The sequence below is a fragment of the Anticarsia gemmatalis genome, chromosome Z (genome assembly GCF_050436995.1).
Source record: "Anticarsia gemmatalis isolate Benzon Research Colony breed Stoneville strain chromosome Z, ilAntGemm2 primary, whole genome shotgun sequence".
Classification (NCBI taxonomy): Eukaryota; Metazoa; Arthropoda; class Insecta; order Lepidoptera; family Erebidae; genus Anticarsia; species Anticarsia gemmatalis.
The window spans coordinates 3,753,042-3,778,083 of NC_134776.1; the positions used below are offsets into that span (position 1 = coordinate 3,753,042).

The window sequence follows — 25,042 nt, forward strand, 5'->3', positions numbered from 1 at the left end:
TTTAGTATTATTACATCCATTTTTATTTGACATTCAAGGTTTTAACAGATTTTTTATTCCAAATAATCCATCAGGCGATCGAAATGGACGCCACTTGCATATGCCAGTGTATCTCGACAATGACATTATGTGTATGACCTGACCTTTGGAAACATTCATTGACTTATACCAAATTAAACAGACGAGCAGCACAATGACGTAATCATGAAGTACCCTCCGTTACGGTTAAATATTCTTAAGTTGACCCTTTATTGACCCAAGTGATGGTATTGATGTTAAAAACCATCACCGACGAATAGTTACTAAATATGACAATACTTAGTAACTATTCGTCGACTTAGAGATAGGGCGCTTTCAGTTTAGGCGATTAAAGGTGCAAGTAGATTAGATATAAGTCTACTGATTACATCCAGGGAAGTCCAAATGGGGTACCCAACTTTAAACTATTACTTTGGCCTTGAGTCTTCTACGCTATATTTAAGAATTATTTATACACTCCAAACATGCCAAGGTTGCATTATGTATTGTCCTTAGCCTGGAATCTGTTATTGCCGAGATACACTTCCCCGTGTGATGTAAATTGACTTTTAACAGCCAGTTTCGATAAACTAACATTTATAGAGATAAATGTTAGGCTATATAGCAAACTCAGATTTGTAACTGATAGCTAGGTCAAATTCGTAGTTAATTTTGAATATATATTTTATGTAGACATTATACCTTATACTATACTACATAGTGTAAGGAATAATGTCTATGTGAACTTTGGAAGGGCGCGTGCCGTGTTACCAAAACTGGCCGTTGCTGATCAATTTTTCCTTATTTCAATATCCTCTTCTGATTACAGACATTTATGTTTTAAACTAAATATTTAATTATTAATAAAATATTCATCATAATAATTACACATACATTATATAACTAAAAATATACAAATTGATACAAACTCAGCCCAAGTTTTATAAATGGGATGAGCAACGCAAGACGAAAGTCAGTCTCAGATAACATTAGCACTCTAGGTTTAGTTAAATCTGTCCAATGTATGGTATCAAAATAGACTTAGTAGTCAAACAGACCGTATTATTTTAATTTTTGAAATATCTCATTAATACACCCGAATTCCAAATTAAATCACTTCGGATGTTAATAATTTTGTCATAATGGTATAGCATGACAATGTAAGCCTAACTTATGATTAGTGGCGGACTAAGATCGTCCGAGGCCCGGACAGACAACCATAGAGGCACTCAAACAAGCAGAAGAGAAAGCAAACCCGTCGTTTGGGGTTTTAATATAACATAAATGAGTGTAAACTCTATTGCAATAGTCCCTCTTTCATTCGTTTGGTGCTAGGTCCCGACAGACGCGCGCGTCTCTACAATGATGGCATACGATACACCTTATGGAATACATCTTTGGAAGACTATTATTTACTTACAATAAAAAAGGAAGGAATAAGATTTTGCCCATTCCATTAGTATTGTGTCAACATAATAAATAAACTCTTTGACGAAATCATTTCCATACATAATCGAAAAAATAAATAAAGTACGCCTTTAATGTTCTATTTCATTTAAATACGAGGAAATAAAATCAAGCTCTCATTATTCCTACACATTAAAATACATTGACATAAAAAGATTATGAAAACATAATATCGGTCTGCTACTAAGAATATATTGCCAACAAAATGTGCTGACTGAAGTCTAACGAAACCAAATTTCACTTGATTATTGTTTTGTGATGATAGGTCAAGATAAAATGTATTGATTGTAAAGAATGTTATCTGACTGACAAATAAAATACTCAATTGAGGACAGATGTTTCCATAGTCAATAATTTTCTAAGAATCATGTAGAATCTTAATACTTGTAGAAATCTGATAGATCATGACAAGTAATCCATTATTAACTGATGAAAAATGGTAGTTCTATAGTCAACGTTAAAGTTATTCGACGATGGAAAAATCAGTCTATGGGCGCAAATACATTGTTAATATTATTTTACGATACAATAGAATTCAGAGCATGTGTGGTGTAGTACAAAAGACAACTAAAATCCACGAACACAATCACGTTGTCAAAATTTCTCTTCATTTCTTAAGCAATGGTTTCGATGTCGAAAAAACCACGACCCAATATAACGACCACTAGATATGTCAAGATTGACATTGAATGGAAGGGGCTTAAAGCTGAGGTGATTGAATGTGCAATTGGATATAAGTCTTTGTAATAATAATAATAAAAACGAAAGAGAAGTCCTCTCTGCTTTCGTATACACACGGGATCGTCAATTGTGATATCAAATATTTTAATTTTGGTCAGATGTTTGACGGTATCTTGTCAATCGTTAGTCTAGTGTGGCATTAAGATGCTATGAATCTTATTATATTGTAACGGAAGACGTTCAAATATTGACTGCCAATAATTTTTGCAATGCTTGTTGGAATTATCGACAGTTCTCGTCCGTTATAGCGATATATTTAATCCGTATCTTTAAAACTTCATTTAACGTCAGCTGAGCTCTTTTTGATACCACATTCTTGTCTTTATTTGAGTGTAAAGTAGCGATATTCTTATTTGACTCCCGTGAATGTATTATAATATCTATCGATTATTGCATAATTCATATTTAGACACAAAAATACTTGAGATCTATTGCTGTTCTACATTGATTAACCATATTTATAGAAGACAAAATTGCTACACTTAATTCTACAATATATGGATATATTACGACCGTTTTTAAAAACGTATCTCGTTTAGACATAATCCTAATACACTTTAGTCTGTAGTTATTTTTATTAATAACAGTCATTGTCCGAACCTATCATAACATGTAGCGAAGATACGTTAATGAAAGCGGCCGTAACGCAATTAAATTTATATTAATCATAAGAGGATATTTTTATCAATGTATTATTATATTAAATCCGTCTAAGGATCAAGAGGCTTAGGGCGCGGTGTAGTTGAGAGCATACCATATGCTATAAACAGTTAAATTCTATTGAATCTCTACTGAACTGCAGCTTGATCTACGCTGCAGTTTAGTATTAGCCAAAGATCTATTACAATTCTTTTACAGAATGACATTTATTTACACGCACGAAATGTTTTATTCTGTGGTGGATTTTAGTAGCTTACTTACTTGATCGATAAACGCTAATAACTGCAAGTAATAGCTATAAAAAGTAAATAGTTCGCAACAAAACCGCGCCCCTACGGGCGAAAGTCGATTCGACTTAAGAGTGAGGCAGACGGGAGCAAGAGAGAAGTTCCCCACAACGACGTAGTGTGTCATGACTACACGTATAAATTAGTTTGAATCTCGGATATGCAGAGTTTAACGACGTTGATCACCACGAGATATTTTCTCATCAATGTCCAATCATAGTCACCGGTTTAAAAAGTCTTGATTCTAAATAATGGCGTCCGTGGACGAACGCAAAATTTTCTATAGTTTGGTTTTATTAGAAAACTGAGTCTTTCCACAATATGCATGGCTGTGAGCCCTAAAAGAGGCTTCAGTGTATGGTTAAATATGTACCTATACACCTTTGTCTCTCTGGTCTAAGTTGTGAGTGACACTTGTCGCCGAAGGGATAGACTATCACAAGTCACTGGCCGTCTGCCCACTACCTTAGCCTCTATGACACCAAAATTACATTACACAAATTCGTATCGCATTAAACTTGATGAAATTGTATTTATTCACCTACATCTATCTATATTATTATAATAGATTTATTCTTCACAATCCCGCGGTTGTTACAAACGTATAAAGCTTACTGTGCAATTATATCTTACATTATATACAGAGAATGCTCAGTGTCCTAGAGCAAAAATATTTACAACATAATAGAATAATAGCTATGGGAAAGAGCGAAGTAGATATAACGTACATCTGTTAGCCTGCAGACAAACAGTTGCTGGATACATACACTTCGCTAGTTAGGATTCAAGTCCCATAGTAGAAAAAGCAAGTCTATTGCTTCCAACCGGGGTTAGTTCTTCGGGAATGTTATTGCAGATTTTCCTAACAGATTTCAACAATAACTTTACCCGCCCCGGCAATCAATCCCGCAATTAAAAAAAATATATAAGTGTAAAACAAAATAAAATATTCCTATTTACAAATAAATTTACATTTGAATTTACTAAACATTTAAAATAATATAATGAATCTACTTTATTCATAAATAATTAAAAAGCTTTTAAGTACCATAAAACAAGATGTGTTTGGTATCACTTGGAACAACTCAGAATAATTGAAAAGGTATAACGATCTCATAAAATTGTTGGTCAATTGCATGCGACATTGGTCTGCGGAGAGGATTAACTTAACCCTAACTTTTAGATGTCAATAAAATATTGATTTTGATATTTTGTTATGTCAAAGTCACTCAAGTTTATCATAGTCCACTCGTCTTACAGACACCTGGTACTTATGTATGTATACCACTAATGACTGTTTATGAAAAAATATTCGGGACTACGGTGACCCTTTTATAAAGGTACATATAAAACTTTGAAAGATATAAGAATAGAAGTTACATTTGAAAGTAGATTGTGTATATATAAATATAATTAGCCTAAAAATAATTCCTATGTAAGTGGGCACTTAGTGTCAATGCCGTATCACTTTCAGCACGGGGCACTATCACATGTTCGTTCCTCCATACCTAATATCCGACGGTGATTTGTCTTATTGCTACATATTGGCGACTACGGATATATTGATTAAAATATAACTATACATAATCTATACGCAGTTTCTGAATTTTATTTAGATAAAATTCTAAAACTGTTTTTACTATTGTTCCAATAAATAAGTGAATAATATGGTTATATGTGCGATATTCTATTCATTAAATATTACAATAAAATATAAGTCGCCAATATGCAACGCGCAGAAAAGACTGTCGCATGTCCAGGGAAATAATTGTAAGGGCTAGGTTCCATGACTGATACATACATGTCAGATAGAAGTGATAGCAAGGTGTTTAGAAATGTAACCACCTGACGTCTGTTTATAAATGGTGAAACTAGCCATAATTATAGCTATTCCTCAAGTGGAACCGATCTTTAAATATTTTGTTACCATTTGTAATTTTCCGCAATAGCTACTTCATTCATAGCGGTAACTTCGCAGATTCAACCAATTGAAGAAAACCTTATATTTTACAATACTCATGGCCTGTTCCATTGAAAAAATATCCCATAGAGAAAATAAATATATGACATCTGGGTAATGAAACAGGCCGTGTTTTGAATTTATTTCCCTGGAGCTGCAAGCGAGACTTTTCCATTTATTTTCTATTATGGATAGAACACAGTTGACGTGTCTTTCTTAGTAGTTTTATTTTAGGTAGGAGCGATAAAGCGTGAGCGATCGAGCCGTGTCCCGCTCTTGCTCCAGGAGGAAGATCATGTCTCTCTGGTTGATACGCTTCAGCCGCGTGCGAAGAGCCATCTGACTTCGACTGTTCTGTATGACAAAAACGTTTAATGTTAATACAACAGTTGAGAACTAGATGTTACGACAAGTTCTTTAGCAAGTTACATGAAAAGTAGTCTATCTATTAATAAGAACGAAGACATAAATGTAAGTAAAAAATATGATAAAAATAATCCGAAATCAAAATAATAAGTAATCATAGAAAATCAAAGAAGAAAAGAATATTCAAAGTAAAATAAAACATATACACAATGCATACAAAACCAGAAGTGGTGTGTCCAGTGCTGGTGCTGGCGGAGTCTCCAGATCCCCCGGGCCCATCCAACCTCGGCTTCTTCCTGGGCCCGATGGCCTGCAGGGCAGTCAGGTTAGCCTCGCGTTGCCTCAGCTCCTCGAGCTCGGCCCGCTGCATCTCTTTCGCCTTAGCCTTCAGCTTAGCCTGCTCAGGATCTTCATTCTTGGAGCGGGATTTTGCAGCCCGCAATAACATCTCCCTCTCCGAATCTTCGCGCCGTTTCTTGTCAACTCTGTCTAGCTCTTCCAAGAACTTCAGCTGGCCCTTCACATCTTGAGTTACTTCGTAACGGTTGTCAGTCTAAAAGCAAAACGGGTAGTGTGAGTCTGACGTATTGGTTTAGTGCTCATAATATTATAAGTGTTAGTATCGAGGGTTAAATAATATGATCATTCGCAATCCACTATTTACAAAAACTAAAGGGTTGTATTCCGTGTGATGCGGAACTAGTGGCTAACTTTGTGGTGATAACTTATTGCCGTAGCATTAAACATAAAATAATTAATCATCGCAACGCGTTTCGCTTACGTATACCAGACAGTCATCGGTGAATGATAACTGTCTTTGTAAGTATAAAGAAAGCTGTTCTCGCTTGTGTTATAAATTTTGTGATCTTATCTTAAAGCGCTGATTGTATTTAGCCGCAGTGCTAGGCTGCCCGTTGAATTGCAAGCAAGGCAGCTGCGCAATCGTTCCTGCATCTCATTGAAGCTGCTGCTCGGCCTCTCATTCATGCACCTCATACATACTCGCCAGCTTGTGTACTTAGTCTTCCTATGGTATAACTGATCACTAATTATCATGTATAACAATTACCTGTTCTGTATAATACTCTGAAAAAGAAAACTATATAATTTTCCTATTCTGGTTGAAAAAGAATAAATACCTCAAGTTGTCCAATAATAAGTAACACAACGCGATGAAATAAAGGCAGTACAACACAAGAGACATGACAACGTATGAATAATACATTGTTATACAATACGTAATGTACCTACGACATCTAGATATGACAGAGAACTATTGTAACTAACACAGATGAAAGGAAGCACACGCAAGCGCCTACATGCCAGAAGCGCAAAACTAACTACATCACTACAATTTCTATACACATATTATAAGGCCGTCGCACTTAGCAACTTAACATTATGACAACTCAATGTAAAGCAATGAATTGTATGAATGTGAAGTTAATGTACGACGGTCTTGACAATTGACACACACACATTTAATACAGGTTAATAATAATATAATCTAATGTTGTAAGAGCTTAGCTTGTTTTAAATTACAAGAATAGCTTGTCAAGTAATCCTTAGTACATGTTTCCCCATCCCTTGGTAACACATGAATAAGACATCATAATTATATCATTCATATCGGTGAATAAAATAAAAGTCTGTGAATTTTTAATTTTTATATTTCACGCCAAGCATTGATGTCAATGGCTACAAACTTTTGTACAATATTGTTTCATGAAACAAAAAATCATAAAGATAATGGAATTTGGAAAAACAATGATATAGCCAATAGAAAACACGCCTAAAGACAAAAAATGGTGGTCTTTAAGGTAGCATTCAGCAGACGACCTGGCCGGGAAGTGCTGCGAAGGTGAAATTACTTTACACTTTGATTTGTACTACTGAACCAGTGTTGGGTCAATCAACTAATTTTTTCAATCAATTGATTAGTCATGACTAATTTAGTCATGACTAATTTAGTCATGATTGAATTAATCATGAGTAAAAATAATAATCATAATCATGATTAAATAAATTAGTCATCAATCATTTAATGATTAAATGACTGATGACTAATTTATTGTATTTTTGTATGATGATTAAACTAAAAAAAATTATTCAGGTGACATAATTTTAGTTTAACTCAACACATCTATAAAACTATAACTGATCACCACCTTAAGTTGACTGAAAGAAGATAATTCCATTATTTATAAAATTTGATTTTCAAAACGCGTAGTTTTAAAAAGCAATTTAAATTATTTTAAACTAAATTAGCCCGAACTTATTTTTGCAAATGTGTACCTGTGTAAATTAAAAAAAAAATTAACTGATTCTGTTGTAAAACTAGCTTTAATTAAAAACCTGTGATTAACAAATCAACAGTCATGGAACGTAGACTTGAAAAGCTTAGTTTTATTTAACTATTATTTTTAGTCATTAAAATTTTAGTCATGATTGAATAACTAACACTAACACTAATTAATCATCAATCACGACTCATGATTGAATTTTTTTAGTCATTATTCATTAGTCATGATTAAATAATTTAATCTTAATCATCAATCATCAATCAAACTAAATTTTGCCCAACACTGTACTGAACTTTCGCATAAAAGGCCGTTGAAATAACGTTTGACGCTGAGCGGCGGTTCCGTCTGCAGTCGTCTGCGTAATCCTAGCTTAACCCAGCCTTATAATAAAATATATTAACAATATAACATACGTTACCTTTATGATCAGATCGATTCTATGCTGGGCTATAACAGCCAGCTTCTCAATCAAGTTCTTCAGTCTTTCCTGTACGGCGTGACTGAGCAAGCTAGCCACTTCCGGGGGCGGCTCCTCCAGATTGTGCTTGGAGACTATCGACTTGACGCGCGCCTGCATCAAGCTCAACGGTATAAGGTACTCCTCTTTGCACGACCTGAAGTAAACAGTAAAATTGATTAAGTAAGTATTTTTGAATATCATAATATGTCTAAATTTATACAACAAAAGAATATTTCGTGTATGATTTATTTTGCAAGGTCAAAGCCTCACTTCTTCCCATTGTGACTGTTAGATAATGTGTAAGTGTGGTACATAAAGCAGGAAACCAACCTGATCTGCGTGCCAATCATCTCGGTAGAGCCGAGAATCCTCTGCGTCTCCTCCGCCAAGTTAACGCCACCCATGGCGGCGACATCGTTAATGTCGTCATCGCCGGCCATCTTATCATCCCCGAACACCTGCGAGAACTGCGCAGAGGATTTCTTCTCTTTCTCCTTAAGCAAGGACTTGCCGGGAGTGAGGACGGTGGAGAGGCCCGCAGAAGGCACATTCTGTCGAGGGAAGTTCGCCTTACTATTCACAGTCATTGTCTTGCTGCCGGAGTTGCTAACTTTGTTCACGTTGATCTTTGTGTGCAGAGGTATGTTCTGCAAAACTGCTATCGAACTGCTCGGCTTTTGAGTCGGCGTCTGCTAAAATAAACTGCATTTAGAGGGCAATTTTGATACTAATAAGCTGTTAATTGTATACCTTCAATGATGTTTTATCAGAATTCCCCTCCATAATAACCACCACTACTACTGTTACAAATTTATAATATTAAAAAGGATCATTCACAACCAGAGGTGTGGAGAATACGAGGATTACTTTGAAACTGCATTCAACACTGAACTAAATATAGGACAGCAATGGATCGTTCGGAAAGAATTAATATTAAACGGAAATATATTTACATACATCATGTAGAAAGATGACACAAGAAAACAGTTAGAGCAGGTTTATGTATCAATGCAATATTGCTTGCTTTTTCACAAGTTATACTGATGAGCGCGGTGTCTTGTGTCATTCTTTGCCCAAACAACCAAACAACCATGCAAGTATTCAAGATCATGCATCGAGCACATAGAGTTATGCAACTAGTGGTACGACGTGCAAAATCAAACAGTGACAATTCCACACAAACTTATTACCTACATAATCACGACCTACATCGCCTAGGTTTTATTTAGTTAGCTATAAAACGTGTAAGTGTAAGAAACACCTAATAAAGCGATAGTGAAATCATTAAACCTTATTAATGCAACACAGAAATGGTACTAGAACGTTCAATTCTAGTCGTCCATCAAATTGATTATCTAAATAAAACCACGCGTTACGTGCAGCCCATAATAATATTTGTATAACAATGTTTTTCCGTCGACTCATAAATAACTAATAATATGAAGCTATACGATATAAGTACAACGATATGGAACTATCGCAATTAGAGAGAAGACACGAAAGCATTGGACACGTAAGTCGTTAGGGCCGCCATCTATACCGAACAGAACATTATACGATGAAGTGGGTCTATTAGCCGGGTCCACACCAGATAAACCATTTTGAACCAGGGATCTACAATTTAAAATTCTGGATCTATGATTTGAAGTGGATAGTCGCATGCTGGCTCGGCTAATGCATGAGCGTTATCACGCGAAGCATGTCCACTACAGGCGCTCGAACGAGCGTGGTGGAGCGTCTGGTGTGAGCCGAGCAACGAACGCCTCAGGGTCAGAACTAGGCGAGTCGCGCGGAGTCTCCTGTTTACACGGCGCGAGATGGCAGCCCCTTGGGCTCATGAACGAACCTGCGCAGAGATGTTCGATGTTGATTGCGCACTATACGTTTTTGTGGAGGGCAGGGGACTCGCCAGTGTCATAGGTAACACCGGCGGCAACAAGGGCGTCAAGGTCGCACGGTCAGAGTGCGAACTATCATCATCTTCGTCGATGAGCTAAACCGAACACCAACTATCATTAGTTCTTACGAAATGGTAACAGTGTCTTTTGGAACCCCTTAGTATTGAAGGGGTTTAAAGAAGACAGACTAGAAAATTTAACAGAACTTTAAATATAATTTATTTAGCGCATAGAAAATTATGATATACTTTGACTTTAAATTAGAAAAAACAAATTGCTCTTTTTATTTTAAGGGACAAAGGGATCTACTGTTCGTGAGCAAAACGAACCACTTTGAGGCAAAGAAGAATAAAAATATATAAATTGATCTTACTTGATGAATAACACAGTGTATTTGTAGTAAGTTATTGTCAATGAGATAGATTGGAACATGAACAGCGTCTGTTTTCACAAAAGATCCACTACCATTTCGCCAGCTATGAGTTTAGTCTCACATAATCAGAGCCATTAGCGGCTACCAACTGAGCGCATTTATCACCTAAGAATATTAGTAAGAAAACAAGTAAGTATTTTTCTTTCCATGCACTTGTTTAATTCAAACAGCAAGAATGCAAGAAATTTTTATCATCAATATTCGACACCAATTAAAAACTTGACGTCTTATTTGCTCAATATTTCATACATTTAATTAAATTTATATGCGATGCAACCAAAACTTACAATATGTTTCTGCTCTCAGTTGGTAAACAAATCGACTATAAAATTGTATTATTATTTTAATCAATCATACCTTATTCACTATGATGATTGCAGGTGATCAAACAAAAAATCGCAAATCAATTATAATGATGCTAAATAAAAAGTGTTCGTTATCTACGAAATTGCTGCTCTCATTGTAAATATTCGGTACATTTTGCCGATTTTACAATAGATTATATTTGTTGCATAGACACCTTGTTAACATGGTTTTATATTGCACTTGATCTTCACAATAATTTACCAAAAAAACCTCACTTCACTTGATAGTTAATAACCTCATTTCTTTATTTAAATTAAGGCCCATATACCAAGGGTGAGGATGTTACTATTCAAACCATATACACCACATAAAATAAATCATCTTGTAATATACGTTTGATAAGTCCGTAATATTAGTATATTTCTGTTAATTGATTAATACGGAGGACATAACAAGACGCTCACAGTGATAGTCTACGCTTCAACGCCGCTGTATGTTCAAATACCATTGACAATAATTCTCAAACATGCACCGCTTGCTTTCCTGCCGATCTCTTCACGCAGTACTTACGTTTTAAAAGAGAACACATGAAAGCATTGGACAAATAAAGGTCCTACCTTACCGTAATGCCATGGCGACGTCGCCGGCTACGTATCTAAACTATTCATATTGAAACTTTGACTGGTAGCTCACTTCGCGACGGTTTGGTAACGCCACCAATCAGGACGCGTAGCCACTGCCAACGAGACAGTTTGTCTGAATGTCTAATATTCTGACCTCGTCGCCAATAAAACGTACACGAGTTAGCCGTGTGTCACTCATTCAGTATGCAAACGGGAAAAATGGGTTTCTGCGCACAAAGATTTATTGTAGAATTTCCAAACATGCTTATTCCGACCGCTTACAAAAATAAGATCAAAATAAATTCTTAAAAAGTAGCAAAATACAATATTCCTTGACTTCTCCGACGGCCGTTACTTTCGTAAGTGTAACTATGAATGCGAATCATACTTAAATTTTCACGACTTGGCTATTGAAAGATGGAAGCCTCTGGCTACTTCACTTGGAAACAGTATGTAGCCAGAGGTAAAGGTATCTACGCAGCCAGCGATGTCGCCGTGGCGTCTCGGTGAGGTAAGGCCCCAAGTCATTAGGGCCGCCGTCTATACCGAGCGGATCAGTTTAGGACAAAGAACGTGTTTATATGGGTGCAAATATTGGCAAGTCGCGGGTAGGTCCTCTGTATACACGGTGCAGACGGCAGCCCCGTGCAGTACAAGGACACCAACCTGGACAACCGTCTCTTTGCCAGTAATAAGATCAGTCGAGGTCAGTGCGTTTAAGTGAGGCATCGGTAACACCGGCGGCAACAAAGGTGTCAGTGTTGCGCATTCCGAGTGAGAACTGTTCTCTCCATCGTCATCGTCTTCTTCTACCAGCTATACGCAACACCAACTATCATTAGTTATCACCAAATGGTACCTGGACTTCAGGTCCTAACACAGCGAAATAAACAACAATTAAAACAATACAGATTTTTGTGTTATTTAATGTAAATGAAAAATAATGTTTAAGACTTAATCTTATTAATTAGGTAATTAAAGTAAATTTCATATTTTTCTCTAGTAAATATTTAATGAATAATTTACCCTTATTTATTTAGTTATTGCCTATGCTGAATATGAATTTTCAACGATTTATTGTCAATGAAATTAGTAGGTTGGAACTTTATAAGCGCATTTTTTACCAAAACATTTATAGTCATTTCTCAAGCTAGGCGTTAAGTCTCATGTTTAATGTAATTAGAGACAAGCACCTAAAAAAAAGCTTCTAACACATACAAAAATATAATTATGTTTATTACTTAGTGTGTAAGCGAGGGACGTCATGAAACTTGAACCTTATTGAACTCTATATAGATATTTCAGGCCCTTTATCTGGGGTCAAATTGAGTATTTTCCCCAATAAAGCCATGTTCATATAAGCTCGAAATGACTTCATCGTAGAAGATGACTGGACGCCCTCAGTGACTACAAAGTAACGCCATTCTTATCTAATATCATTGACAAAATGATTCGAACACCACATGCGCATATGGTGGGAATGAGAGAAGACAAATGATGTTAAGGCTGCCATCTTAGGCTTCCCTTCCTGCTACGAAGAATCGGTCGTGTACGTCGGTCGAGGAAACCGTCTGAATCGAGAAATCTACCTCCCATGTAGCGATAATTTGCAGTGTCCCATAGACCATTATGTTTATTTGTAAACTTGACCGATGTACAAGACCGACGATAGCGTCGAAAGAAAGGCAGCCTTAAGCCTGGGGACGATGGTATCCCCCAAACTGAGTGAGTATCGTGCTTTCTTTTTGTATACAGAAGCCGTATTCCATATTTATATTATAAAGTATACATTGTGTAGATACGATTAAAGAACATAAAACGTCAACTGATATAGAATGGTAAAAAAAATACGAATAATACCAATAAGTTCACTATAAAAAAATCATAGTACTATTATTTGCTAAACTCGTGTAGTAAGTAGTAACGTATGCTTTCATTTGATGAGATACGATCGTCCCTATGCTTTGTATCAAACTTAACAGTTTTGGATGAAGTGTGCTCAGGTTGAAACTCAAGCCGGCTTCAGATGAGTGTAACGTTATTTAACTATTTGGACGGCCGCGAGATCAACACGTATTTTATTCAAGGGCCACTTCGTTGTTACGCACGAACGTGATTATATTAATTAACTGTAAAGCTTTTGCTTCTTGCTAATATTCCTTTTTTCAATAGATTTGAAGTGGTAAACCGACCTTTTGTTAAATGTAGTTTATACAAATAGCATAATTACTAGGATTTCGTTACACTCGTGTGAACCCGGCTGATGGTAGGGATGACGCGAGACGCGGGCGGGTCACCTGAGATGGCAGCCTCACTACACTCAGGGACCCACCTGCGGGGAACTGTTTGGTGACGTGTACGCGATCGTGTAAGTTTCTATGGTCTGGGGGTTGGCCACTGTGACAGGTATCACAGACGGCAGTAGAGGTGTCAATGTGGCGCGATCCGAGGAACTCTCTTCTGGATCTTCACGCGGCTAGTAAATCGAGTACGGATAACACTTATTAGTGCTCAAGAAGTGACACGTACAATTTGAGGATGGCTGCTGCCGTTTTTGAGCGACATCAACTATATGACAAACGATGAGGTGTAGCATGCGCCAAATAACTTTTTGTATCTTAATATAACGGCATCCACCAGATTTACAATTAAGACTTAAATTCCTTTAGCGCTGAATTTATCACGTACGTCAATTGAACACACCGTTGGCTACGTATTACACAGAAAACTCTGCCACACACGTCAGCAACGCGGTGCAAACATCGCGCTTACACGAAAGCTCGATCAACGTGCGACTCCCGACTTCAGCGTAGAAGAAAGTGGGCCTTAGGTGTCATTATTTTAGAAACTGGTGCGATTACGTTGTATTATTATTGTTAAGATAAAAAGTTCATGATAAAAGATGAATACCGCAATCCCTTAATTATATACTTCGCCTTTCTTGCAGTGGCGTGCTATTATATTGAGACACAACGTTATTTGGCGCCAACTAAAGAACGCGAGCAAATATAATGTCTTCTCTCTTCTGCAACTACTTCAAACGACAAAACTGCACTTAGCATTAGCGATATCGTATTAAATTGCAATAAAAATGTGCGGATACATTTAAATAAAAACGATCCACATGATGTTCTGTAGTTTTTACAATCGTACATGAATACCAAGTAATATGAATGTGAATTACACAAATATAAAAGGGGAAACGCCTGTCTGTAATATGTATACAAAAATACACTTACAAATACGCACACTCCCTTCCATTTTATAGCAAAGAAGTCAGTTTCCAACTCAGCTATAAGGCATTACGTTTTATTTATTATGTTGTGTGTGCAAGTGTTATAAGAATTAATTTAAAGTTATTATTTAACCGTATAATAACTAGTCGCCATTTTACCACGTCGCTAGTAGAGCAAACAAGTGAATGGACTAGCAACCATGAAAAGCACCTCCAAAGACAGTGGTACACAAAACAATAATAGGACAGACAGATAACATAATATATATATTTCATAAACCAAAAAACAAGTATTTTCCACATCTGCTGTCATTTTGCTCAGTGTAGAAACACTAGTGAAGATCCCCAAAATACGGAAACTGTTGTCGGGTAAAAACAGGTTAATGTTACCATTGACGAATATATTTTATTAATTTTATGTACTCTTGAACCCGTCTATATTGATCTAATGAAACATAATATTGGCTTTTTTACAAATGAACCAACAAAAGCTTAGCAAATGTATTAAGAATTCTTTGGGAAAGAGTTTAACAGAGCCCAGAGTTCGCGGTTACAGTGGTATCAAATCAAACAGCCTAGCCTTTATTCCAACTATATTGGAATTACCTTCTTGTCTCACTGGATGCAACTGAATGCCAGTATTTTCAAGGAGTGACTGCCTATCGGATCTCCACAACCCAGTTACCCGGGTTATAACGGTTAGTGTAGCAAATTACACTTTTAATTTTGACGTTTGCTTGTTTGCTGTAATAGTGACGTCATATTGTCATGGCCAATAGTTTTTTTATTATCATTTTAAGATGAAGTTTTAATTAATGAATTATTTTTAATTTAAATGCGTAACTTGATTTATGAATGTACAAAATACGCCATATAACGAAGGAAGTGAAGTTTCCAACCGTTACCAATGTATAGTTTCTTCGAATGAAATAAATGCAGAATTAAACGAATATAAAATTGTGTACAAAAAGCTTTTAACGCCATTAGTGATTGTAAAAGTATTATAAACCTCATCGTGTCTTTAAAAGATAATAAAAAGCCAAAATGTTATAAAACAAATTAGTCTCAGTCTATGAAAGCATCTTAATACATGTCCACTAGTTTTGACATTATATAAATTATTCATTAATTATTACGAGTACATGTCGACTAATTTGACATTTCTAAAATTCTGACTTCACATTAGATAAATTTTTATTATGATTTCATTCATAAATTTTTGAATTTTAGTAATGTCAATAACTAACATTCCTAAAATTCTATTTTGATGTGGAAATGATTCAATATTGTTTTAAGGCCTGACTTTTAACATGACCATTGACCATAGGGATCTTTGGTTATATTTTTTAGCTCTTGAGTAATATTTTATATAAATTAGTTAATAGTAAAATGTTTTACTTCTCAATTTATCTGTGGCATTAAATAGTTTATACACACAAAATATTATATTTTGATCACGACCCAGTTTTGTTTCAACTTCAAAAAGGGCTCATGTTTTTTTAGCCCATTGAGGCACATAATTCATAGAAAGCCGTGTGCTAACAACAAGCCTATTTACACGATGACAATATTTTATAGATAAACTTAACGAAATAGACTGCACAATAACGTCGTTCGAAAAAATTATGATTAACACAATATTGAAACCAAACTTTCATGAATTGAAACCAACAAACAAAACTTGAACCGCATTCAGTCAGGGAATTACTGTACACACGGTACCATTCTTGTAAAAACATTCGTCCCTACAACTTAAGAGCTACCTTTCCCATACCAAGAGTATCTATCACGCTTTAATAAAATAATAATAAATTTTGATCAACTATTACGTGCACCATAAGCATCAACAACATGTAACATAAGACACACACACACTCTTGAAACAATTTGTTAAAACAGCAACTGAATTAAGTACAGAAGTGTATTTAATTTAATAGCTAACACAGTCACACATTCCTCGAATAGTTAACTCAGGACAATTAAAACATATCAAGGTGACAGTTGTTAGGTGTCACATAAACAGTTTTCTGTGCACAGACTACCAAATGAACCATAACATTCAAACTCAATTTGGGTGGAACCAATATGGAACATAACATTGAATTGAAGTAATTTATAAATATAAGACGAAACAAATATTGTAATTGGATGTCGGAAGGTGGACGTCATTCATGTTACATGTTGCACAGGAACATTTGATCCTCAACAAATCGCCGTTGACGTGAAACTAACTGGTATCTAATAATTTACAACACTAGTGACATGTCAACTGTAAATTTGTGAACTCAAACATATAAGGGAGCCCAACATTGAAGTTAGTGTAGTTTTAGTGCACATCGCAAAAGTGTCGAGCAACAAATGTGTCCGTTTGAAAGTGATATTAAAATAGCCAATGATTAGCGTGATAGACATGTTAGGCAAAGTGTGTCATGTTAGTTTAGCTGCCATTGTTTTGAATCATTCCCTTTCATTACAAGGAGAATGCCACTATACACTACACTAGGGTTATGGTAAAAAGATCTGTATGGCTTACAAACTGCACTGTGGTCGTGGCCAGCATTGGCGGGCCGGGTGGTGGCTGTAGATTCGTAAAGGCGACTTGTACGGAGGGAGGCTTAATGCCCTCGATTATCAGCTCCTTTGTCACTAGCGATTGACGCAGTAATGGTAGACTTTTCTGTAGATAACAAAAAACTATGGTTAAAAGTATGCAAGCAGTCGTTCGGACTGGACAGTTGTGGTTTCTCTGACTCCTTGAATGTGACTGCATCGCGAAATGTAAAGCACCAAGTTACAATGAACTGCAGTGAAAGATTACTCAAATTGGATGTGAATAGAAAGTTCAGTCATTGAACTCTTTATATTGGCTTTGTTGGGTCATAAGTTATCCCACATCCTGGTGTCCTGTGTGATAAAGCTGGATACCCACCAGAGAAGAGCTTGGAAAATCTATGTAATAACTTTTTATAGCCACAGTAAGCACAACAAATTTTACTGGTGAATCTTTTATTATGCATATCTAGTGGAACACCAAGCTAACCTCAATCATTTGATAAGCCCAGGATATCTTTTCAAATAGTGGTTAATGGTTATAGGAAAAGTTAACAAGACTCTTATCAAGAAAGTTTAAAAAAAAACATTTAAGGGTCATTTTTGACTGTCAATGTACAATACAGAGTGTAGAGAATAATATGCTAACATCAATGTAATATACATAAATACTCTAACAATCAGGTAGGACATAAAACTATGGTTGAACATTATCGCTGTAGGCACCGCTAGTGAAGATAAGCCTATGTGCATTGAACATAAATGGTGCCAATGGCCTCTTTGACCCACTAAGGTTTGATTGCAAATTGCTATAGCACAATGCTATATAAAGGACATTATGCACTCAAGATATACTGTGTATAAGTACTACATTTTCTTAATAAATAAAAGACTTTAACCACTTTAAATGTAATATTGGCTTTTTCTAGAATAATAAATATTCACAATCAGACTCTTAGTCCTTGTTGCTTGCCTAATAGATTAGAAACTTTTAAAACTATGTTGTATTCAGTATAGCGTTGACATAAGTAAGTATGTAAGCAGTATTAAGTTTGTCATATGAGAAAACTTTTAAATTTGTATTTTAATAACAATATGTAGCATCTACTGGTTACTATAATTTATTGAAATATGAATTTCTTATTCTGTTATATACCCTGAATGACGGAATACAACAATATTGTGCTTGGTTATTCATACAAGTAAGAAATACTGTTCATTAATTTTGTATCCATCTGTATGTGAGCACACATCTAGTGATTAGATTTAATTTGATAGCTTTGGATCTCATCCTAGACAGAAGAATATAATGTTAGGCAATGACAATACATACCTTTAGAAAGCCTATGAGGCATGGTTGTGGACTAGCATTCAACAGTCGTTCCAGACGGTCGCAGAACTCCTCAGGTTCCACTTGCGCGTCGATCAGCTCTTGGATCAGGTTCCGAACATTCTTCTCCACCGATGGAGGCTCTTTACTCGACAAGTCCAGAAGATTTGCCAGGAAGTTACGACACTTTTCTTTGGTGTTGTCTGAAGCTTTCTGTTAGAATAATATAAAAGAATGTGGGTTTACAGGATACTATACATTTTATGAACAATAAATTATGAATATAAGCAGCCAGACTTTAGGAAATTATCTGTGAATTGGTTTGTGTAGAATTCAATCCACAACATTTGGTCAATGGCACAAATGGTATACATTCCTCATAAGCATTTAATTTTATAATAAACAGATATGCCAGTGCTGTCTTTGATAAGCAAGATTGTAGGTGCCAATCACCAAAATATATTTACCATACTTACGATTTGCGTCGGGGCTACAGGCGCCGATGTGAGCAGCGTAGGTGCGATGGATGGTATGGCTGGCGCCGACACAGCCACAGGGGACGCGACGGGTGCTGCGGGCATTTGCCCCGGCACTGGGCCTGGCGGAGCTACGCTCGTCGACACCGTCGCCACGCCAGGGTGCTAGGCAAAAACATACACATCACTACCTGTACTGCATGCTCATACAGTGCACATGCTGGGCCAGGCAGCCTCTCACAAATGCTCTAAGCATAGTTACATTCTCAAGCAGGGAGTGGGGAAGTACATGGGACGTTTTAATGTTTGGCGCAAAACATTGGATATTATTCAGCATGGCCAACGCCGTCGACTTAATGATTCAGAGAAGTTCTTTTTCAGAGGTGTTCAGAGCTGTTTGAGAACAAGAATTGATTGAGGTATTACTTTTTTTTAACACAATACTCTCAGAAGTATGTTAATAATTCGTAGAAGAACTAGGCACTCCAACAGAGCAGGTCTTGAACTGAAGTGAGTGAGGAAATTATGATGACTGATTGAAATTATGATTCTTTACAAATAAGTTAAGGCACTGGAAGACTACAAATAGACAGTTCAAAACTGATACAGCCATGTTTTGTTAAAGATAATATAAATTATGAACTAGCAAGAGTGTCTAATACTCTTAGCAGAAAGTATTCTCATGTTTTCAACACTCAGTCCTACTCAATACCAGCTGACTAACAAGCAATAGCAATTAATCCAAGCAAATGTATCTCTTGATTTGGTTGCAGTGTAATCAGCTGCTGTGTTTGCGCCTAACACTAGAACCAACAACTTTACAGACAGTAATTAGTATTTGATTATAGACAATCATGACGAGGTTCCGATTAGATTCTTACCTTTGGTTAATGATCTTAGAACATGCGCCTCCACCATTTTTACATGCATGATTGAGACTGAAATTGGACAAAGAATTGCAGGCACGGCTCCTCTATCAGGAGAGTACAAAGTGAGTGCTGAACTTGTCCAATTTCTAGACAAACGCGGGGTGAGTAGCGGAGTGGCGGTGCCTACTTACTGCCGGCACGGACGACAGCCGGATGGTCTGAGCCTGCGGCGCCGTGAGGGTGCTGGCCGCGGGCGCAGGACCCACCCTCAGCAACTGGTATTGACCATTCTCAGTCTTTAACAACAAATGACCCTGCTGGCCCGGTTGCAGACTCTGCAGTGTTTGCAGCGTAATCTAAAAATGAACGCCTCGTTTCAATTTTTATTGAACTTCATAGAGAGAAAGTTCAAATTGTTTGTATAATAAAATACAAAATAAAAGTCCGATATAACAAAGTCCGAGAGTATGATTCTAAAGCAGGTCATTTGTTAGATATAAAACACATTTTGGTGAGGACAGAGTTGTAAACGATAACATGTGTGTGCAACAACAACATGTACAACATTTAGTATTATATACTGAGTACGGGAGGCTTTGGAGTTATGGAGTTAGCATGGTGGAAGCTGGTGTTTACCACAATTGAGTAAATATTATACAAAGCCCATATACACATAACACTGATAAATTGCATTGCACAGTTCTATACATTCATTCATTACATCAGTATGAAACATGGTCCGCCAACTTTGAGGCCATGAAATCATGAAAATCTGTAGCTGACGGATCATTGCTTATTTCTTGTGAATGCCAATATATTAATTCAATATTCAAACATAGTCGCTTGAGCTTTTGTAATACATGTGTGGGCATTAGAGGCACCTTCTTTCAGGTTTTGGGGCCAATTATTGTATTGACACTGAAATTTGGAATAATGTATTATATTTATATTAGTCCCAAGCTTAGTTATATTCGCTCATACTGCAACAACATCTAACTGAACTCTGCATTAGGGCTTGTGAGGTTTATATACACATTCAATAATATTTTAGTTAAGCAGAACAGAGTTGCAGGTATGTTGCAGTATTACTAAAATACACTGAGACAACTCGCATACACATTAATTAATTGACCATACATGCAACATGAAATGGATGTTTATTAAATTTTCATGATTCCTAATGATGTGACGTGAGTGTTGTCGCTCAAGATTGAAGTAAAGTAATCAGTGATAGTCATGAAAGTAGAACAGTCAGCAAAGCAAGTTCAGTTTGCCGGTCTTGCATGGTCTTATGCTAGTTTATGCTGTGAAAGTGAAACCTTAAGAGCCATATCAAATAATAGTACAAAGCGAGTGTTTACAGTGAAAGAACAGAAGTAAGTAAATGTGCAAGTTGAGACTGAAAGAACATAAAATTGAGGGAGACATAAACAAACCTGGCAATGCAGATGATTAAATTATATTTTAATCTTTATCTTACTATATATAGCAACATTTAACATAGAACATCCAATCTACGCGACATATATTCTATCAGCCTCAAGTGGTGTCTGTACAAGAGTTTATTTATATGAAATCTGTGACGCTACAAGACTATGTCTGTACAATTCAAACAGACTGCAAACTTACTGGAGCAGTAGCTCTCGTACCAACAACTTGAGGCGTGCCTATCACCACTCTCGGCGACACTGTTGCAACTGACTTCTGAGTGGCAACTGCGGGTGCCCCTGGCCTCATGTTCAATATTTGAACATTCGGCATAATACCAGGCTGAGCAGAGCCCAGGTTCTGTGTAGTCACAACAACATTCTGCCCTCCAGGCTTGTTCAGTGTCATCACATTAGGGATTGAAGCAGGCATGCTAGAGTTCACAGTCATTGGGACAGTCACCATTCCAGGCTGGATACCCACTTGACCAGTGTTAGCGCCCTGCTTTAGTACAAGCTGCGGCTGCATGTTGATACTTTTGTTGCCCTGCTGATGTTGTGGTAAAACACTGCCCGCAGCGACCGCGTGCAAAATCTGCCCCTGCGACGTCGGCTGGGGGATGCAACCGTTAGGCAACGGCTGGGTCGATAACGTGAGACCGTTGTTCGCGATGGACAGAGGTTGCGCCTGAGTGTAGAACTCCTTCAATGTCTCATTGGAGTTAGGCACACCCGTCAATGAGAGAGAGGTAAATGTTGAAGGTGAGGATGATTGATCATTGTTGAACGAAACACTAGAGTTTGAAACTAAGTTAGGATTAATACTGTTCACTAAAGCACCAGGATGAATTTGTTCCGCGATAAATTTTTGGCCGCTTATAATAGAGCCTGCATTTGACGAAATGTTAGAATTTTGGGACGTTATAACATTCACGAAATTGTTTTGGGAAGACGCCGATAGAACAGGCGTGACTAACTGGTTTTCTAATGAGCCCACTATCGCGTTCACAGCATTCTCGTCGACGTTTGTGGACAATGCTTGCTCTAAAAACTCGGCTGACGCCATTTTATACAAATCATCGATTAGGATTAGCGTTGAAAATAAACCGGTAAGTATCGAAAACTCGATAAGAATCGATTTCATTGATTGGACTTGAACATTTGACTTAAATATAATTTCAAATAATAAACTAAGTTACATTTTAATAAATTAGTTTAATTTATAAAAATGTTAGCTTTTAATTTCCTAGTCATTGATTTGAAATTATTAGTGACTTTTAGTCAAATGATGATTTGCAAATGAACGGTAGGTATCCGCCTATTGCTTAATTTAATTTTCCAAAAGCTGCTGAAGAAATATGTTATAGTTAAGGATAAATCACCGTAGGTACTTTAAAAATAATCCCTAATCCTTTTAGTAGTATAGCTATTCGGGCACGGTACGGCAGTGGATTTCCCACATAAACTAAACGGGTCTACCGTCTATCCGCACAATGCGATGTTCAATACCTATTATTTTATTATTGCATTCCAAATTACTGTTATGATTACACTTTGGATAAAATTTAATGAACCTTAACCTTACTATCTTAACAGTTACCTAATTAATTCATGTACTAACTGAGAATCGTCTCAACATATATAGGTACTTGATTTTCAGGATTTATAACCATCTCTACATCTCACTAATAAAAATGTAAGCTCAGAGTCAGTTCAGTAGGTACCTTAAAATAGCGTTTGAGTTTTTACTATTTGGCACGAAGATGATCTAATGGAGACATATAATTTCAAACTCATAAAATAATATTCTTCTTCTTCAGATTATTAAAGAACCATTAGACGTTGCCTCTACTTCAAACAAATATCTCAACTATCAGCAATGATTACCGAGAAACAGGAATATAATATAGACAAGTCGTATATAAGTCGTAATGATCACAATATATAAGGTGTACACAAAGTACAATGTAATACACAAAGGATAAAAGCGGGCGTTGAAGATTAAAATGATGTAGTTACCTACTTCTACAAAGAAAGTCCCAAGTCAACGAGTAAGCCGAAGTGTGGCCAAAGTTTACGAGTGAAAGCGATTTTCAAAGTAATTATTCCTCTTAACAAATTTTAATTTGTAACACTAAGCTGCCAGATCGAGTGCTGAAGTGACTGAAGTACAATGTTATTGTTATAGGTTAGTTTATCTTCATTTTGTATTGACACAAATAATTTTAAAGAAACATTGGTAATTTACGTTTATATGTCGTGTGTTTAATTCGGCAAAGAAAAATGTTTCCTAATTTATTCAAATATGAATGCATAAAAAATCATTTTTTAGATATGTGAGTGGGATAATCTAAACTACTGTGTTATTGTTTATTAAAAAAGGGGGCGTTAGATTATACGCGCATTAACGGAAGAGTGGGCAATATTGTAGTCATTACAACATAATTTATGATTATTGGTAAGTAGGATGTTACGAATATAGAATTTATTACGCTTAAATCTTCAAAACTTTCCATTCGTCTATGTATATAATTTAGTTGACATGACTAGACAATGTCGTGAAACCATAATATTCTATGTAAGCAGTTTTTGGTGCCAGAGTGGAAATATTCAAGTTATCTGTTATAAAATCAACCTGAATATAATTCCTTAGCAAACATACATTCATTATCAAAAATAATATTTCACCCAGCCTTCCTACATTATTTTATTTTTTTATAGCAAGTTTTAGTGGCCAGCTGTGCCAAGGTTCTCAAGTCAAAATATATAGTTTATGGTAAAATTTTAGTTTATAATTTTTGGCCAGTGCCAGAAATAGGAGTAAAAATATTCTGAATGGTCAGTTAAGCCTGTGATTGAAGTAGTTGAAAACTAGTATGTTAATTTATAAACTCATTTACATTAGTTGCACAATAATTTTGAGACACATTCAATTAATGTGGAACTGTTCTGTTTTCTTATCTTTTATTTCAAGTAAATAGAAGCAGATTTATGGGCACACAGATTAGATTGTTATATTAAACAATTCACTCATTGTTGCAGTTATGAAGTAGGTTTTAATGTTAGTTTTTAATTTCTTTGACCAATACCACAAAAAAATTGTAATGCTTGTATTGCTCATGGTACATATAGCTTGTTACAATATTTAAAGCAGTATTAATGTAAAATATACAAAGAATGTCCATTAAATCATGCATTCTAATCAAACAAATTAGTTTATCCTTGTTACAAGCCCATTGTTAAACAAAAATACATTTATTAAATGATTCTGGGCGCTCTGTAGGTATACATTTTATTATTATAATAATAATTAATCTCTTTTCATTAATTTACCTTGTTTTAAAATAGTTTTTACTTAATTATTAGGGAAGGGGAACAGTTTGTTGCTAAATAAAAAAATGAAACTGTTTTTATTTGACTGGTACTATAATTTTCAAGATCTCAAGAGATGCCTTCACAATCGAAAGCACAATGTGGGCTATGTTCCAATTTGAATTTTAATGTTTTTATCAGCTCCCTGGAGCTTGCTGATATGAAATTCAACTTCACTTAAGAGTAATACTGGCCACCACATATTATAAATTAAAAGGTTAGCCTGTAAATCATTTGCATAACCTAGATGATGCCATGACA

The 25,042-nt window shown here is 36.0% G+C and overlaps 2 protein-coding genes across 12 annotated transcripts in view; one reads left to right on the forward strand and one right to left on the reverse strand.

Moving 5' to 3' along the window:
* On the reverse strand, positions 1-22,475 carry LOC142986790 (transcription initiation factor TFIID subunit 4-like). 9 transcript variants are annotated; one of them, XM_076135483.1, is made up of 12 exons: positions 21,612-22,475; positions 20,174-20,338; positions 19,105-19,278; positions 18,641-18,850; positions 17,291-17,434; positions 13,855-13,998; positions 12,189-12,338; positions 10,109-10,255; positions 8,593-8,813; positions 8,221-8,416; positions 5,717-6,052; positions 1-5,487 (listed from the first exon to the last, which is right to left on the reverse strand). In XM_076135483.1, the coding sequence occupies exons 1-12, from the start codon at positions 22,473-22,475 to the stop codon at positions 5,359-5,361; spliced, it is 2,880 nt and encodes a 959-aa protein (XP_075991598.1). In that variant the 3' UTR covers positions 1-5,358. The 9 variants fall into 9 exon arrangements, with proteins under 9 accessions (XP_075991598.1, XP_075991600.1, XP_075991597.1 ...); XM_076135485.1 differs by lacking the exon at positions 10,109-10,255 and having other exon boundaries at positions 5,722-6,052; XM_076135482.1 differs by lacking the exon at positions 10,109-10,255 and having other exon boundaries at positions 5,722-6,052; positions 8,593-8,951.
* A 1,073-nt stretch (positions 22,476-23,548) lies between these two features.
* The window catches only part of ClC-c (chloride channel protein 3), a 34,987-nt gene continuing 33,493 nt past the window's right edge, over positions 23,549-25,042 (forward strand). For 2 of the 3 annotated variants that reach the window (XM_076135325.1, XM_076135328.1), the window contains exon 1: positions 23,549-23,597. The gene's annotated coding sequence lies outside the window, so the exon portion shown is untranslated. Of the gene's footprint in view, positions 23,598-23,625; positions 23,868-25,042 lie in introns of those variants that run through there. The other variant, XM_076135326.1, reaches the window with a different exon arrangement.